The 18,877-nt window shown below is 42.3% G+C and overlaps 2 protein-coding genes across 2 annotated transcripts; both read right to left on the bottom strand.

Annotated features, from left to right (window-relative positions):
- Positions 1-1,406: 1,406 nt before the first annotated feature.
- On the bottom strand, positions 1,407-4,487 carry c1qbp (complement component 1, q subcomponent binding protein). Its single transcript, XM_079356096.1, has 6 exons — positions 4,054-4,487; positions 3,238-3,388; positions 3,063-3,153; positions 2,245-2,340; positions 2,011-2,136; positions 1,407-1,887 (listed from the first exon to the last, which is right to left on the bottom strand). Exons 1-6 carry the CDS (start codon positions 4,304-4,306, stop codon positions 1,738-1,740), a joined length of 867 nt encoding a protein of 288 aa, XP_079212222.1. The 5' UTR covers positions 4,307-4,487; the 3' UTR covers positions 1,407-1,737.
- A 627-nt stretch (positions 4,488-5,114) lies between these two features.
- dhx33 (DEAH (Asp-Glu-Ala-His) box polypeptide 33) lies at positions 5,115-15,553 on the bottom strand. The gene is made up of 12 exons (XM_079355724.1): positions 15,119-15,553; positions 14,152-14,312; positions 13,457-13,684; positions 13,172-13,342; positions 9,985-10,170; positions 9,725-9,836; positions 8,965-9,124; positions 8,743-8,831; positions 8,437-8,564; positions 8,060-8,263; positions 7,895-7,981; positions 5,115-7,174 (listed from the first exon to the last, which is right to left on the bottom strand). Exons 1-12 carry the CDS (start codon positions 15,327-15,329, stop codon positions 6,866-6,868), a joined length of 2,046 nt encoding a protein of 681 aa, XP_079211850.1. The 5' UTR covers positions 15,330-15,553; the 3' UTR covers positions 5,115-6,865.
- Positions 15,554-18,877: the final 3,324 nt, after the last annotated feature.

An 18,877-nucleotide genomic window follows, 5' to 3' on the forward strand; every position in this document is an offset into this window, starting at 1 on the left:
CGAGACAGTGTGTGTGCGTCTATTAAGTGTGTGTGCGTGTGTGTAGGTAAGAGCCAAGTACTATCATGATGACAACATGCTACAGTAGTAAAGTCCTTCCTACCAGCAGAGAGCGGTAATTATTAATCCAACTATTTTCCTAAAAATGACCTTAACTACGATTATTACGGTTTTAGGGCCTGTCTGTGTGTATGCATATAAATGCACACACGTGAATGCACGTTTTTTAAATTTTATTTTTAACCATTTTAACCACCAGCACATTTAACATTTATTTTATTTTATTTTTTTTATTTTTTTTTGGGAGGGGGGGTGAATAACTAATGAGCTTCCTGAATTTCCCTCGGGATGAATAATCTATCTATCTTGCATATTGTTAATATGTAAACGCAATAAAGAAAGTTAAAATAAAAAAACATTTAGTTTCAGACATTAACCAGCATCCACATTTACAAAAACAAAATAAAGATACATCATTTTAAAACATTAAAGACTCAACATAATAAATTCAAATGGCAGATATTTGTCACAGGTACATCATGTAGAAAGAACATCTACAACCAGATGCGTCTGTTTTCAAACCGCGTGTCTGCACTGAGCTTGGAAAAACAGCGTTCAGTTTCGCTTCTCCCTCAATCTGGAACTTTCTCCAAAATGACAAGAAAATGGCCAACCTCATTTCACTTGAGGTCTTTGGCTCGATCTTTAAGGACACATGCAGACAATCAGACAGTGTCTGTCTTCATTGTAATCTGTCATCAAGACTATCAATTTTATCTGTAAGTAAAATTTCTGTAATAAAAAAAAAAATCTTTATAACGGTTTTATTACATTTGTGGTCACAGCCTTAAAGACATATTATCCCCCTTTTCAAACAGTTCCCTCTAGTCTAAACGAAACCTCTGTGCTTTGGTCCAAATATAACATGACTCAAGCACCAGAGGTTTGTGATCCTGTAGAAACCAGCTCTCTCATTGGTTTAGGTGTGGGAGAGGAGAATCCCACTGTGACGTCACAAGGAGATCACGTTTGAAACGGATCACTTTTCTTTGTGTTGCAAGACTCATGCAGACCACAAGGAAAGGAATGGATGGGTTTACTTCACCTTTTGTGGTTCAGTAGACGTTCAGGTTACCCACATATACACTTATTACATCAAAGCTGGATCTGCCTGCAGTGTTTTTCCACCTCCATTGGTTAATAAATTTGATTTCCATTGGTCATTTTTGTGTGATTTTGTTGTCAGCACATTCAACTATGTAAAGAACAAAGTATTTAATAAGAATACTTCACTAGTTCAGATTTAAAAGTGTAATTTTAGTGTTCCCTTTATTTTTTGAGCAGTGTATGTTCATAAACACTGAAACAGTGGATTTTGCATTAAAGAAAAAGCACGACATCAAACATTAATATCAAAGTGTTTTATTAGACGTACTGATCATCCCCTCAAGTTAGTCATCAGATATTGTCGCCTAACAGAGTCCAGGAGCTGGGCCCCCTGGACCTGCCTCACAGGTACTCCCCCTTTCAAATAATTCTGGTTTCTGCATTATTTATGACCTTCATATATTTAATTTAAGTTACAGAAAAAATAAACTCACATTTTAACAAATAGAACACATTCGCAGCAGAGTGCCAAACGCTCATATCACCCAATCAGTCATCAGCACTGCAACATTATCATACTTTGCCAGGGTGTACATTAAACAACAGCGAAATGAAGTTGTTAATTGAACATTAGTTACACTTGACAAATCCTTGGAGGTCTTCCAGGAACTTGATGTACTCCTGATGTTCCACCGCTGTGCTCAGCTCCATCAGTTCGTCAGCGAAGGTGTTGTCGACCCCGCGGTCTGCCAGGAAGTCCATGAGGTGATCATACAGAGCCTGAAAACCACCCAACAAATAAACAAATCATCAAATGTCTTAAGTTAAAAAAAAAGAAAAAAGAGAAGGTATCAGCAGCTTCATTGTGACTCTGGATGTGTTGTTTACAGTCTCAGGTCTTACCCAGTCCAGAGAGTCTGTGTTGAGTGTGTAGCAGGTCTCCTTCCAATCCGCGTCGCCCTCTGGCTGGAAACTGACCTCACGGATGGCGAAGATGTCGCTCTCCTCCTCTCCTTCCCCGTGGCTCATCTACAAAATCAAACATGTGTTTGTACTTCTCTGAAACACACGACTATTGAAGCTGAGGGCAGAGAACACACTTGATTTGATGCAGAACTGAAACGAGACAACGCTTACCTCGTCTTCGGGGAAATGGCAGTCGAACACCAGGGAGTTTTTCGCTGCCTGTTTCGTTACTTCAACAACAAAGTTTGGTGTTGACACAATTTCTGGCTGTAGGAGACACAGGAGAAGGATTGTGTCATGATCCTCGTTTAAATGTAGATGCAATAATGTCTTCTCATGTTTAAAGTACCTACACCCACTGCTGCACTACAAGTGAGAATTATTTTTTGTTTTCTGCACTGTAGTGAGAATATTCACCCTTTGCGACAGGTCAGCAAAACAGGTTGTTACCATTGACTTTAAATATTCATGGCAGAAGCCCGACTGATGTCACTGGTCGGTTCCTGCAGGGGGCGCTGGAGTCCCATCAATGTTTTGTTAACTGATTGTCTCTATCTGCCACAGAGGCTCAGAAAAAAAAAAATGTTTCAATCATAAAAATTCTGTCCAGTTTTTCAGAAAGCTCTCAGGTTGGGGAGGTTTAGTGTTCACACATTTCAGGTCCTATCACATCGAGACGTCAGCAAAACCACTGATTCACTTTAGTACAGGCGCTCTTGTCTGCTGCGATGCAAAATGTGTTTCTCAAGTTTTTTAGAAGGCACATAAATGTTAAAAATGTTAAACTTTTTTTTCTCAAGACTTCCCAGTGCTCCTCAATGGCACATTTGGCCTGAGCAGCCAATCAAATCAAGTTAGGGTCAGGTGTTGCAGGAGCAGCCACGTCCAGCTCAAACTGTATCTGGTCTCTGGACCCGAGGCTTTGGAGGGGGATTTTTCTTTTAGACTTCTTGAGGTCTAAAAGTGTTAACAGATGTGTTATAACTTACCTCCTCTTCTCCTGCCTTCTGCTGTCCCTGGTCTGCCTCTTCCTCAAAGTTAGGTGGGATGCTGTTATTGACGTTGAACGTGACAGTGACTCTGTACGACAGAAGGCAGATGGAGAGCGCGTTAGCCCGAAGCATCGAGAAGGATCACATGAAAAAACGAGAATGAAAGTTGTACTTTTCTCCTGCGACGCTCCTCGTAAGTTTTGCCTCTGTGCCGTTCATCTCAAGCTCCCATCCTCCGGACATCTTAGGAAGGCTTTTGTTTTTCTGGATCTTTCTCTCCTCTTTGAGTTCATCAGACAAGAAATCCCCAAACGCTTTGTCCCCTGTAGAAAAGATGGAACAGGGTCACCATAACTGATTGTCCTGAGGTTCTGAAAGACTGTATTAAATGTTGCAGCTTTAATTGCACAATTGTAGTATATCTGTGTATTAAAATTCAGGGTGTACCTGTATTGTTAAAGTAAATCTTTAAATCAGAAACTTCAAAATAGAAAAAAACAAACTGACAGTAATCATTAATAAAGGTGAATACATTTACTGTATGTGTCATTGGACATCAACCCTGCCTCTCATCTCTAGACATCAGTCCTCACGTGGATAATTATGAAGCTATTTAACAGACGAACACAGAACACGTGTGATTTTACACAACTTGTAGTACCCTATCTGCCCTATATAGTATCTTAACTTGTGATTTTATTTATACTATTGAAAATGTCTGCACATTTCAAGGTGAAAGCTAGCTGCTTTCAGCAAACCTCTGTATTTGTCCTCTGACATGTAAAAACATCTGACTACGAACAGAATGGTTCAATATGTCTTTGTTAATAATAAACCTCAGAGTTGACCATATTTAATCCACATTTGAGGTCCTCTCTGAGCAGCTAATGCGCATTTTCCTCTTAGCACGAGACTTAGCCTCATGCTAATCTAGCTATCTGGCTAAAATAAATTTAAGACAATAATTTCACGTGTATTTTAATGTTACCTTCTGTGTGTAGTCCTCCACAGCCACATGATAGTGGGGTCTGCAGTGCTTTTGAACTGAACAGCTTTGGTCTGTATCCCGAAGACGCCCCGTTGTTATTCAGCATCCACAAAGACCGGGTGAAGGGCCGAGTCGTGGCCGAGCTCGGAGCGCAGAGTGTCGGGCAGCTGAGTGGCAGCGCTCGGGCTGTGGATGTGGTGACCGAAGAGACGCGCACAGCTGCTCCAACCACACGGACTACTGACTTTAACATGATTATATTACACTAATAATGCGTTGAGTTAAATAAATACGGCTTTAGGTAGTCAGTACGTTAAGTTAAGACAGGTGACAGCAGCAAGCTAGCTCTGTGTAACAGCCGCTTCTGGAAGATTACAGAAAACACGTGTGGAAGGACACATTGACCTATAGTAACTATGACCTCTAAACCGGAAGTAATACTTTACGATTAAAACAAGAAATAAAATTCAATTTACGAATGGAAAAACATTTCCCCGGAGCGCAATGAACTTAAAATATATGACAAAATCTATATTTGCCCTTTTTTAAAGTATTAAGATTTTAATACACTTATTTTTTTTATTTCGCTTCATTCCCGTTTATTTAATTGTTTCTGTATTCAATTGTATTCTATTATATTAGTCAGTTTTCTTTTAATTGTATGACTTGTTTTTTGTTGTATTGCGGTTCACTTTTGTATTTAACGACATATACTATGAAATTGACGTTTCCGGTATCTTAAGAAGATCTAAAATACCATTTAAGTTATGTTTAAATAAATTAATAATTAGCTGTGGAAGTGTCACCCACCTGGGGGAGGGGTTACTGCCCTTAGTGATGTCATGAAGGGAAAATCTCATAACAGCCTGTTTGAGCACACATTTTCTGAAAAGTGGAGCAGGCAGAAGACAGAGAGGATGGACTTTTCTCATTATTGAGGGGTTTGTAGACTGACTAGAGAAACATGGTGAATAGAATTTTAAAAGAAAAATGAAACAGCTCATGAGTAGGATCATCTGTAAGAGATTCAAAGGCTCCACAAACAAAGTCTGAGAATCCTCTGCAGTTAAAAGTTATAAACTGTGGATATCATTTATTCAGGTTACAATAAATATTGTACAATCCTGAGTCCAGTGCAAAAAAGACAAGAGGAGCGTCTATGGTATTCCTCCACATGGTGATGATTCTATGAGAGACCTGAGAGGTCACGTGGCTAACTCTAATCTCCATGCATTGCATACATTACCTGTCGGCATACATCGATGGTTAGTCTGTGTAGGAGGGGTGGAGTTACATGTGATGTCAAAGAGTGGAACCTGGAGAGTAAGGCATGCTACTTCTCCTGATGTTCATGTACAGGAACCTGGTGTTACAATCGTGGATGCGAAAATAAGGCATGCAGAGGCTCACGAGATGAGTAGTTATCAAAGTGAATCCTGTCCCATGTAAAAACGCCACCTTTAGTGATTTTTGTTTTCAAAAGCTGGTTCATGTATTGAGACAAATCTACTGTCTATGCATTAAAGAGAAACTGAACCCCAGAGTAACAGGCATTAAGAAGTGTTGATTTTTTTTCCAAGTCAGCATCTCATTATTTGACTATATAGAATTGACATTTTTCACATTTGGTTAGAAAAATGCAGACTGCCCTCTACAGGCTGAAACTGGCTACTGCAATTATATATTTATTTTGGCAGAGCAGGAGGCTGCATGGTGGTCAAGGCTGTTGTCTCAAAGACAGAAGGTGTCTCTGTATGTCGGCCCTGTGATTGACAGGCCAGGGTGTAACCCTGCCACTCGCCCAATGACAGCTGGGATCGGCCTCAGCCCCCGCGACTGTAAACAGATGGTGGATGGAGGCAGGTGACGATAGCATTGCCAGCTTTAGACAAAAAAAACCTTCATCGGCGATAGTAAGAGATTAAAAAACGGGGCTGTTAGTTAAAAAATTGTAAAATTCATACCATCCAAATCCTCCAGAGGTCATTGACTACCACTCAGATATTCTCTCCTGCCGCTCCCTGTCCTGCTCATGGGCGGGCTTAGCACTCACTGACCTTTATTCCTGCTGCTCGAGTCGTCGCTCCAGCCTAAATAACAGAGCTAAAGATGCTAATCAGTTTTTGTGAGTCTCAGTCACATAAACTGTAGGAAGCTGTGGCTGATTTTAACAATGGAATGAGTGGCTGTGTTTTATCCACCCATTCACACTGATGTTTAAATAGCATTTTTTTAAATTTCAGGTTGATGCACAATTAGCCAAAACTCTGGGGTTTAATGACCCTATAATAAAAGACCACTTTATATAAACAAGTAACTTACATGTCGAAAATGATCAGAACAGCTTCAAGCTAACTTTCTGAGTGAAGAAGAAAAGAATAACAATCAGCTCCACTTTGCAGAGTAGGTGGCGTGTTGGCTGACGACATAAGGTTTCTTTGAAAAACTATCTGTGCTGTTAGATGCATGCAAATGTTGAATTAATGCGTGACATCTCAAAAACACTTTTTTAAGGTGTTTAACATTTTGCAAAAAGTGCAGATAAGATGTTATCAGGCAGAGGAAACAGCGTTTATAAAATCTGAACTGAGGCCTTGATATGCAGATTTCTGCTTCATCGACATGAGCCAAACGCTCGTCAACTGAGAGGTAGTGAAATCCAGAGACGTGTACTGCACAAAAAGTGTTCTGGTCCAATTTGTTTCTGTAGGAAATTACCAAGTGTCTTTCTCCAAAACCAGGATGCATCAATCGTTATTTGTCACCTGCTGATTGGTCCTTGCATTGTTCTACCGTCCTGTTTCTCTCTCTGCTAGCTCTTGGTTGGGCGGAGTTTGCGTCCAAAGTATTCTGGCGCTGCGTCCAGCAGCCAGTCGGCATCGACCAAACACAGGTCTCTCATGTAGCAGCGGGACGTGTGCAGCAGCTCGTTGAACACCACGTATGCTGGTTTGGCCTGGAAAAGGACGGAGGAGGGGTGGATGGCCACGGGCTGGTGGGTGTCCAGAGCTAAGTAGCTGCCGTCAGGTTGTAGCTCAGCTGCATTGACGAACATCCCGTGGGCAAGGCAGCGGCGGACGTTCCCTGTTTCGGCCCCACAAGACTCCATCTTCAAATTAAGCTGATAAAAGGGACAGATAGGACACCAGAATTCAGAGAGAGAGAGAGAGAGAGAGAGAGAGAGACAGAGAGAGGGTGGGGAATGACATGCAGGATCAAAGCCACAGGTTAGCTCCAAACCTTCAGCCTCTGACCCTGCAGTGTAACTCCCATGATTCCCCGCCAGCCTCTACGTCAGTGTTTGTTATTGCTTTGATTGAAAGACCGCTGGTGTGTTTAACTCTACCTGACCTACTACAGACGGATTATGCAAAAGAATAAGAGATGCTGTCTCTAATCTTTCCTGTAAATGAATCACTTGTTAAGTTGCTGAGGTCGGACTTTCAAGCTTCCCCCTTTTGCTTTCTCTGCTCTGTCTGCTCTCACGCTCGGGTGAAACCTCGCCCTGGAGCAGTGGAAGAGTCTCCCCTGTTCTTACTGACCGAGGTCCAGAAACAGCAGGCTATGATGTAATCTTAATTATACAAATAATATCAGCCCATAGTTCAAAAGGAATCCTTCGGACTGAATGAGATAACAGAACCCATGCTTTGTAGGCTAATTGAAAGGCTTGAAAGGCATTTTGTCCTTTTTAACTAAAGAGTCTGGAAGGAGAACCTCGTGTTTGTGCGTGTCTGAAATGAAAGCTGAGCTTCATGGGACCTTGTACTGTGTTATTCATTTGTTGTGATATTGCACAGGAGATGCACGTGCACAGTGGATTTCAGTTTAAAGTCTGTACCTTGATGCAGATGTCTTTGAGCTGAGCCTGGACCTCTTTCACCAGACTCATGTTCCTGCTGTTGACAAAGTTCTCTCGACACCACTCCTTCAACAACAAACAGAGACAGTTTTTATTTGCTCAGTCACGCTTTTTTATCTTCCCTTACTCGTCCCTTTGACTCACCTTGTTACCGCTGACTTTCTTGAACGCCCTGTAAATGTTGAGCAGGGTCATGTGGTCTCCTTCACTGGAGCTGAACTTCTTGCGTGCAGCGAGCACCTCCTCCCGCCGGGCAGGAGGGTTATACAGCACAGTGTCCACCGAGAGCAGAGAGACGATGCTGAGAATCTCCTCGGAGCACGAGTAGTCAGGAGACAGCAGGATGGTCTGTGAGACGGAGCAAACAAGGCGCAGGAGTGTTACACCAAATTCTCTCAGGGTCACGCATGTGACCCCGTGTGGCGCCGGTGGACGCAGACTGTCACTTTATGTAAGACGACCACGATACAACAGCAGTTTATATAATAGTATGCATTTCCAAACACTTTTTTTTTTTTCACCTTGGCATATCTGGGCTCCAGAGGGAAGCTGGCCATCTTCTTCCCCAGAGCAGTGAGGAGGACCTGGCCCTCCTTCTTCTCCAAAGCTCCCAGCAGCTCCAAGTGCTCCACAGCAGAGCGGACGGCCTCTGGGATCAACACAACAGGTTAATAGCAGAAACAAACGCTGCTGGGTGCACAGCTTTCCAAAGCAGTCAACATACAACTTGAGGTTTCCTGTGAGTGTACATTACAGGACGCCTCGACTAACCGCTTAACCCACCGCCCCACACTTGCTGGTTACTACAGTGATTAACAGCATCTCACCTGGAGAAGGCTTTGACATGAAATCAAAATTCATGACATCTGGAATCCCCAGAGCCATGAGCTGCAGCATCACACCAGCCAAGTTACACCTGCACACATGAAGAAGAGAAGATGATTCAATCACCCTGAGCTCAACGAATCCACCGATGGGACCGACTCAGACTCCTGCTCATCAGCTCCCACTGAGCTTTGTTATCTGTGTGACGATGAAAGCATCCCTACCTCTGGATCTCAGGCACAGTCATGGGGATGAGGTTGTCAAACTCCTGCTCCGTGTACAGACGATAGCAGGAGCCCGAATCCTCCCTGCCGGCCCGGCCCGCTCGCTGCCACGCCTGAGCTTTAGAGACCCGCTGCACTGCCAAAACCTCCAGCCCGCTGTCTGAGTGAAGAGCAGCATGCAGACGATCAGGGGAGAGCAAAAACTAAATAGAAGACAATTAGGGTTACGTTTCACCCATTTATAGTATGGCCGGGTCAAGGCAGGATATTTCCCCTCTTCAGCATTCCAACATACTTCACATGTACATCATATTTAAACCATCGTTATCATCATCATTATCAAGGTCGGAGGTATTCTTGAAAGAGCTGGTTCTTTAGTTTTTTCGTAAAGGTGCAAAGGGACTGTGCAGCATCGAGTGGAGCGTGGAAGTTCATTCCACCACCGGGGGGAGCCAACATTTCAGAGTGCAACATGCGATCACGGTGACGGTACACACGACGTGTTTGTCAGCATTTGAAACTGTTTCATAGAATGCAGACAATTTTAAAGATGGTAAAAAAACGTTGTGAATCCGATGTTACAGTTAATGACATTTCTGTTGTGTTAACTTTGGACAACAACAGGCGTTGCTTTAGATTTAAATAATTCTCAGTTGAAACATTTTAGAAATGCATAATCTTTAAGTAACAACTTTGAGAAATAATGTGGTTACTGTGGTAACAGATCCAGGACTGTGTGTAAGGGACTGAACCATCTCACCAGGATTGAAGCGTTTGGCCTTCACCATCCCCGTGTCGATGACGTATTTGATCCCAGAGATGGTGACTGACGTCTCGGCGATGTTGGTCGAGAGGATGACCTTCCTACATCCCTGAAAAAGGAGGAAGACAACTTTTACTTTGAGGCATGCTACCATTTAAATAAAGTAGGTGACACATTGCTTTAAGATCATCACAGAAAAGCACTTTCATCTGTGGCTATTTTTGTCACAAACACATCCTGCTTGTTTTGCAGTTCACCTTTGGAGCGGCCTGAAAGACCCTGAGCTGCTGTGCGGGAGGAAGCGACGCGTACAAAGGGATAACCACCATGGGACTGCAGCCGTCAGGGAGGTGCTTAGAGATGTCTCGACACGTCCTGGCAAGAGCCTCGATCTCCTCCTGACCCGTCATGAACACTAAGATATCGTGGGACGGCGGTGCCTCCTGTGCACAAACAACAAGTCAGAAAGAATCAGCACAGAGCATGAACACACACAGGAAGCTACTGACTCACAGGTCGCAGGGATATGGGTAAGCGGGCTTACAGACGTTTGGGGCGAGATAAAAACACAACTGAATTTAGCGCTATAGACACTGAAGAAAGTGCTGAGCCTGCCAGCTCAACGCAGGAGAAAACATCGTCGACAAGACGTCAGGAAAGGTCGCCAAACTTCCAGAGTTAGGAAACATTTTGGATACTTACAGTACAAAAAACGAGTAACATGCTCTGTTAACTGTGTCAAAGACGAGTGCAGCTAAATGTGCAACACTACAGACTCTTCACTGTTTGACACAATATGGGAGGAAATAAATGACCACATGTTCCAACCCTGTGTTAATGTGGAGTGTATTGTAAATAATATAAACAGTGTTAATGTGGAGTGTATTGTAAATAATATAAACAGTGTTAATGTGGAGTGTATTGTAAATAATATAAACAGTGTTAATGTGGAGTGTATTGTAAATAATATAAACAGTGTTAATGTGGAGTGTATTGTAAATAATATAAACAGTGTTAATGTGGAGTGTATTGTAAAGAATATAAACAGTGAATAGTATGGACCCTCAGTAAGGAGCAGGTCAGTATGCTAAGTGCTATTAGCCAACAGCTAACTGTAAAGTTAGTGTTTCCAGCTCTGAGCCTTTGATGGTGAAATGCGTCTGTTACATTATAGTTTGACAATAAAGAATAATTAAACCATAATGAAACATTTGGTTTCTTCAGCTTTTAAATGTCAATCAATAAGGTGAGATTTATCATGACAAATATTGATATTGACTGATGTGAATTTTTTTTATCGTGATAACATTTGTAGTCATATCGCTCAGGCCTATTTCCTGGTTAACATGAGGCTGATTCTGAATCTACAGCAGACGCCACAACGACTTACACAAAAACAAAGAAATATGAAGAGTGTTGTCTCGCCCTCGGCTCCACCTGTACTACAGCGTGTAATTAAGAGAGACAGACCCGTACGTTTTGACACATCCTACCTCAGAGAGAGCTTTTACTGCTGTCACCTCAAACAACACAAATTACAAATCACAGCTGGACGCTGAAAGTAATGGGAGGCTGTCTCACAGCTGCAGCTCAAAATGAGCTAAACTCGTCACTGACATGATTGCAGGTGTGAGAGTTTAAACCTAAAAGAGTTTCACCACGTGTTAAACATAAATGAGTTAAAATGTATATCTGTTGTTACATCTCATCAGGAGGTGTGAGACAGCGCCTTCTCATGGCATCAAAAGAAGTTACTCTAGGTCGTGTCGTTACAGAAGAACATTGCGGCAGAGGAGATACACTAAAACAGGCTGAGATAGATGCAACAAAAGTCTCTTTGACTAAGACATGAGCGGTCAATATCAGAGCCCGACCATTTAATCGGCCAGTAGATAATATCGCTCGATATCAGCGCATCCAGTGAGTATCGGTTTCAGCTCATTTTGATCACAGATATGCACCCATATGACAAGATTTATTCACCAGTCAAAAAGCATTTAATTTGAGTTTCATTGTATTACTTTAGCAGTCCTCTTAAACCAGCAGAAGGCACTACACGGACTATAACAAACAGAGGTGATGCACGAACATGCTCTGTTAATTTCCAGCAGTGACCATCTTGTCTTTGTTATAAATCTTTTCCATGCGTTTGATAACTGCATTTAAGGAATCAACTGAAGAAATGTGAAGATCCAAAGATCGAACATTGATCCAAGCTAAGAAAGTTGTAAACAGGGCTCTGACAAAAACACAGCCAGCAGGATTCGAGCTTCTCACTCATTATATTTACTGCGGATAAAATTGATTCTTGCTTTTTTCATTTGCAACATGTCACATGTTCTTCATTTAAAGATTTATTCTGCCTTCTCTGCTTTTAGATGCTCTTCAGTGTGTTTTCCAGGTGTCTTGTGCATGTTTAGAGACATCTTTGTGCACAAATTCAAAGATAAGATAAGATAATCCTTTATTCATCTCACGAGCGGAGAAATTTACAGTGTTACAGCAGCAAAGCAGGACAGCAGATGAAAATCACACAGTGCAAAAAAATGTAAATTCCTTTTTGCAAAAAAAAAGTGTAGAAAGAAACATGCATCAAAAACAGTAATCAAGAGCTAGTAAGAGAAGAAATGTGCATCAATTAAAGAGCTATTAAAAAACGTGCCACAGAAAGGAACAGTTGAAATGCCAGTAACTTAAAGATGTAAGTCTGTATAAACAGTATGAACACTATCATGCACACAGTGCATATAAGGATGGACATGTTATTGCACAAATTGTCCCATAAATAAATATTGCAATGCAATCAAATTGAAGAATAAAAATACAGAGAAGATCAGGTGACATCTTATAACATTATTATTGCAAAAGAAGTAGGAGTAAATTGTCCAGTGTGGTGTGTTTGTATGATCTACTGGGAGCTGATTGGTTAAACAGTCTGACTGCAGCAGGAAGGAAGGACCTGCGGTATCTCTCCTTCAGACACCGCGGGTGGCGAAGCCTGTCACTGAAGGAGTCTATGGAAACATGTCTTTGCCTATGTCCTCATGTTAGCTGTGGCAGTAGCTGCGTGAAACGCTCGGTCCCTGGCCCCCCGAATTAAAAGTGCCATTGTGACGATTGCGCCAGTGTGATATTACTGATCCAAGCCCGCTGGCTCGTTGTAGCAGGATCAAGCTCATGCTGCACGTCCATGTGACATCCGTGCTGAGCGACTGACCAATTACTACAGAGCAGAACGGCCGACCAATCAGATCAGACTAGGCCTGTGTGGGGACCCTGATCATGGGGGATTCAGAGCGTTGCAAACGCAGGCAGAGAAGAGAGTCTGCATGGACAGACACTTTTTTTCTAACTATAGCGATTGCTGCAGGCACATAAAATAGATCTATAAACCCCAAAAGGGGCAGAATATGGGAGTTTTAAAGAAGAAAGACTGAAAAGTACCTGATGGATCTGGAAGACGGAGACGAGCGCCGCCTGCAGGTAGTCTGACTGCGGCTGCTTGGTGTAGTAGATCTGAATGGGATGCTGTCTGCCCTCCAGGTAGAGCACGGGTGACTTGTTGAAGTACTCGGAGAACAAATCGACATCCATGGTAGCTGACATTACTATCACCTGTGCAGGTGAAACAAACAAGCAGAAGTTCAGGAAACTTCCCTGAACAGATCAGCCCGGCGTTTACATTCAAAGTCAGAGAATATTACATGACGACAAGGCGACGCCTCCTACCTTCAGTGGGATCTTATTAAGCTCTCTGCGTCTGCGCTGAGCCGTCTTCACCACGCCAAACAGCACGTCAGTGTGCACAGTGCGCTCGTGAGCTTCGTCCAGCACCACCACCGTGTAGCGCAGCAGTAAGGGGTCTCCAATGGCCTCACGCAGGAGCATCCCATCCGTCATGAACTTCAGCTTCGTCTCAGAAGAGGTGACATCTTCAAAGCGTACCGTGTAGCCGACCTGGGCCGAAGTGATTGATAGTCAGACCCGGAGTGCCGACAGGTGTGCGACGTGCTGATGTTCGTAGCAACCTAACTCATGCATCACTTATGTTTTGAGTTGATGCCTCATAGTATTGATACGCCCTGCCTGATATGAGTCACGATTCATATCACTGCTTGTCCTACACGATATGCTCAGGCAGCGTTTCCCACAGAATCTATTGTCTTATCCTCACACACCTGCTTCTCTCCACCTTGTGATTCGACCAAAACAGAGGACACTTGTTTTTCATTTCATGGGGAATTCGACACGGATCAGCTTAGGTGGTTTTGAGGAGGAAGATTACCCAAAGAATCCCCCATACAACAAGAAATATTTGGTGTTGACATAACTTTTGTTGGTTTGCATGAAATTCGGGGAAGCTTTCAGTGCATATTTTTCCAAAATCATAGAATACATGTGGTTAAATCAGGTGGTGTGCGTACCAGTTTTCCCAGCTGAGTCCTCTTCTCCTCTGCCACCCGTCCTGCCAGAGAAATCGCAGCAACTCTTCGGGGCTGAGTGATGGCAACGATGCCCTGTCGTCCGATGCCGGCCTCATAAAGATATTGAGGGATCTGAGTGGTCTTCCCTGAGCCAGTCTCCCCTGGTGTTTGAGAGAGAGAGAGAGAGAGAGAGAGAGAGAGAGAGAGATACATTTAATAACAACATTTTGACATTAATTACAATTTATTATTTTCCCCCTTCATGTCAAGAAGAAGAAAATATCCTTTTATTAATCTCACAAGGCGAAATCACTTATACATTGTTATTGAGACACAGATACACACGTGATGAAGAGATGTGAGAGAGAGAGGGGCTGCTCATGAAAGCCCGCCAGAGCAGTTGTGGGGGTTCGGTGCCTTGCTCAAGGGCACCTCGGCAGTGCGTAGGAAGTGACCTGGAACCTCTAACTACCTGACAAATTTCCTGAGTTTTATCTCAAAGGTTCTTCATAATAAACTTTGTCATTTTCTCTGACTTATTAAAACAGTGAATGTTTAAGGTGAGCTTTAAAAGTTCTCATATTACGCAAAATTAACTCCTAACACTAATGTGTGTCCCTAGTCTGTCCACAAATCCCTCCAATGATGAGAGAAGTCTAATTTCGTAGGGGTCGCCTCAGGTCCCATAAAATAAAGATAGCTATTTTGTGCGAAAAAGTTATTGTAAAGATGTATTTTGGGACTTCAGGGGCTCCGTAGCTTTGAGTAGTTTGAGACATTTATGGCATTCCTGTTACATTTCTATTTGTGACTTGAAAATGGCAATAAGTGACGAAAACAACTTCTCGGCCAGGTGTGATACCACAGCAGACAGATTCTACTCATGAGTGTGATGTTTCTTTAAACGCAGCAGCACAACAAGCGGCTAAGTGTTTAGCATCGCGGGCTAACTCGTGCTAACGCTTACCTATGAGAATAGCACCGTTCAACTGCCTCAGATGGTTCAGGAGCTGAGGTTTGGCCTGGTAGATCGGGAGCTGTTTCCTCTGGACTTCTAGTGGAGTGCTTGCATTCCCCTTTCTAGGCAGCAGCATACCAGGCTTATTCCTATCGAGACGGAAAAAAACAGACCCCGGCTTGAACCTTTTAGCCGGAGGAGGGTCGGGGTCGTGGGGCATGGTCTAGAAAAAGTAACGCTGATGGGAAAACCCTTCGAGATTCTCTCTTTCTCTGATAAGATTATTTTAATGTCACAAAGAAACACTTAAAGTTGTTTTCATGCTCGCAGGCAAGCGTCACTGCGGATGTTTTGCTACCGCTGCAAAAAAAACGTCCCCACGTGGTCTAGAACGGCGCAGACGTTTGACGTCACATGAAGTTTGAAGTTTCCCCCACGAGCGCAGCCTGACAGGTACTGTAGATGTCGCTCCTGCTGAAGTATATAAAACACCAGAAAGAACATTTGAGAAAGATGTAGATTTAGTTTTAGGAATTAATGTCCCAAAACTGCCCGAAGTGTATTTTGGTATTGCCCAACTGTAAATAAATACTGGCAAAATGTTTTTTCCCTTTTTCACCTTTTCAAACAGTCCCTTGTGCTCTAAATGAAACCTCTATGCTGTGCTTTGGTCCAAATATAACATGAATCAAGCACCAGAGGAGGTTTGTGACCCTGTAGAAACCAGCTCTCTCAGAATGCACCATTTTGGTGTGTGTCTCTTTAAATGCAATGAGCCCCCTGAGTTTTCTCTGTACATATCACTCCTCTAGAGACAATAAAAATGGCAGACCTGCGCAAAAGTTTGCTCTAGTCTGGAGGTGGAGATAACAGGGGAGGGGAGGATATTTTCTTACCAGAATCCAACTAGTGATATCACAAACTCAGAAAATTTGAAACATAGCATTTTTCTCTGTGTGGTAAGACTAATGCAGATCACAAACAAAGGACTGGATGGATTTATTTCAAATTTTGTGGGTTGATAGACACTCAGGTTATCAAAATAAATATTCAAAAAACACTAGAAGTGGATTTTTCATAATATGTACTCTTTAAATATGTACATTTGGCAGTGTGAATTTCTTCAGCTGCTGCAGGAAGTAAATGCTCTGGTTTATTGATGATGGAGCTGATATTGGCCACTGCTCCCACGTAAAGGCCTGGGTGAAACAGTAGATTAAAAGAAGCTGACTGTGGCCCTGCACAAAAATCTACAACTACCTCCACCAGGTGGTCAGGTGGTCAGCTTCCCACCTGCAGGGCGCACTCATCCCCATCAGAGATGAGTCCAATTAGGGTGTGTGTTGTCTATAAACATCAGGAGTTCTTTGAGATTGATGTATGAGCATCAAATCACATCCATTGTGTTGTTCAGCAGAGAACAGCGTCGACCTGCAGGTGAATAATTTAAAGCACTGTCATCATGGCTTCATGACGAGGAGCAAGGAAGCATGCAAGAAGGAAACATTGCTGCTGAAGGTCATGAGGGGTGATACGCCTTAGGTTCATTTTATGACCCTGGTTGAATTAGAAAAATATCTTCCCGACAAAACACACACAGACCCTGGAAAGAAAGACGAGAGCATCGGCAAATACATGAATGCTTTTTTTTCCTCCACACAAATAATAAACCCCTGAAAAAGCATCTCTATTTCAATGATAAGAATTTGATTCATTTTTTGCAACCGTCTTTGGAAAATCTTCAAAAGCCACATAATGATGTTTTTTAACCAATCATAAGTGCCAGGAGCCAAAACAGGGTTAAGTAAGTCTTGAACAAGATGAAGAAGGACGTTGTGAAATGAAGTTCTGTAACAAAGCTTATCTGACACAAACTGGTCGTAGGACATTACCACAGTTTCCTGCTGACTATCAAAACACGGAAATCACTCTTTACAATGCACAAAATTCTGTATATGGCAAACTGTCTAAAGATTTAAGGGATGAGTTGAGCTGCAGGAAAATACTTCACAGACACCCATCATCTGGCTTTTCACTCTTTAACTTGAATTGTATTAATTGCATTTATCTTATTGCTGTATGTAAGCATTTGTCTCTAAATCTATTGTACTTTACTACTATATTTCTTCTTCTTTTCAGTCGCTGTAGAGCACTTTAAAGACGGGGTCAGGAAGTTTTTCTTTCAAAAACTAATTACAAACTTAAGCAAATGTAATGTTGCGCAATCCACCCTTCTGGGCCTCCGTACATGTGTGCTGGTGTCTGTAGAGATCATGCTGTCTGACTAGTTTTTACTATTCTTTCTATTTTTGTTTTACTTACCCTGGACATTTCTGGGCAGAGCTGGTGTGCTTCCTCCAGCCAATGAAAGCGCTGCTGGTGAGTTAAGGATTGGATACAATTTAGTGATTGGACGTAGCGACAAAGAAGAGAAAACAATCACAGTGAAGCTAAATGTCAAGTGGATGAAGCTCGTTCCAAAATGAGGGTGGACCTTGTTGTCGATGGATGTAGAGTCTGCCCGCTTTCTGCTGGACAGGCAGGTGACAAACTCCAGCAGTTAGCTTGTGCTAGCGTGCAGTGGACTGATAATGTCCAAACTGCTTCAACATGCGTCCAGTGCAGGATCTCATAATTATTACAGGTAATTATGAGATAATGTGTCTACTTTGTTTTCTTTGATGAATGCAATGTGTACTGAATAAATAAAGATGTACTGATTGATAATCAACATCTCCTCCCTCAGGTCAGAGAGCAGAATGTGTCTTCACCTTACTCAGTAACATTTAAATATTCCTGTTTTAATGTTCCAGGAATGTACTGAAATCTACTCGCTCATATTTTGAAATAATTCTGGATTGCATGACAAGAAAACAGTTCAAGCACCGACATGTTTGCAGAAGTAGGTAAGACTATTTATTCGCAGACAGGATATAATGTAACACTATGTGGCTTGTTACCTGCCTTCTGCAAAAAGGCTTCCAGTTCACTGGAACATCTTTGATGTTGGTTTGGTCGGTGACTGATTCCACACGCACGCACGCACACACTGTTGTGAAGTTGCATTTGGCGGAAGTTGCGGATTGTGTTCCTCTGCACAGGAGAACACGATCCTGATAAGGCTACAACACTAAGAAAACCTTCAAAGTCATTCTCTCAGTTGTTTACCTCATTACTGTGATCCCACACACGATCAACTCCAACCTTTGCTGCAGTATGAAAAATGAATCATTGCAGTATAGAAATAATTCAGCATCTACTAAACAGATCGAATAACAAGACCAGATAATTCCCACCGGTTATCCCACCAAATTCCACCCTTATTTTCGATGTGGAGCTCCTGAGTGTTTCAGTGTTTCTAATTCCACCCAAATCTCTGAGACAATTAAGCATGTATCCATATTTGTACACCTTGTACAAATATCCCTTAATAAAACTGAAACTGTGCTTATGCTCACATGTTCATTTATGCTGTTGATAGTTCGCCTAATGAAGGCAAGGCAAGGCACGTTTATTTGTATAGCACATTTCAATAACAAGGCAATTCAAAGTGCTTTACACAAGGCATCAAAAGCATCATGACAGAAGAAAGAAAAGATACATACACAAAGAAAAGAAGAAGTTAAAAATCACTTCAAATCAAGTACCAAAATTATGCCAATAAATGTTTGCAAGGTGTTTTTGCAAGTCAGACAGCATGCAGGAGTTTACGATGAAGCTTGTGATGGACACATTGCTCTCCTACGCGCCTGTCTTAAGAAATGAATG

This window comes from Symphodus melops (genome assembly GCF_947650265.1).
Source record: "Symphodus melops genome assembly, chromosome: 11".
Taxonomy (NCBI): domain Eukaryota; kingdom Metazoa; phylum Chordata; class Actinopteri; order Labriformes; family Labridae; genus Symphodus; species Symphodus melops.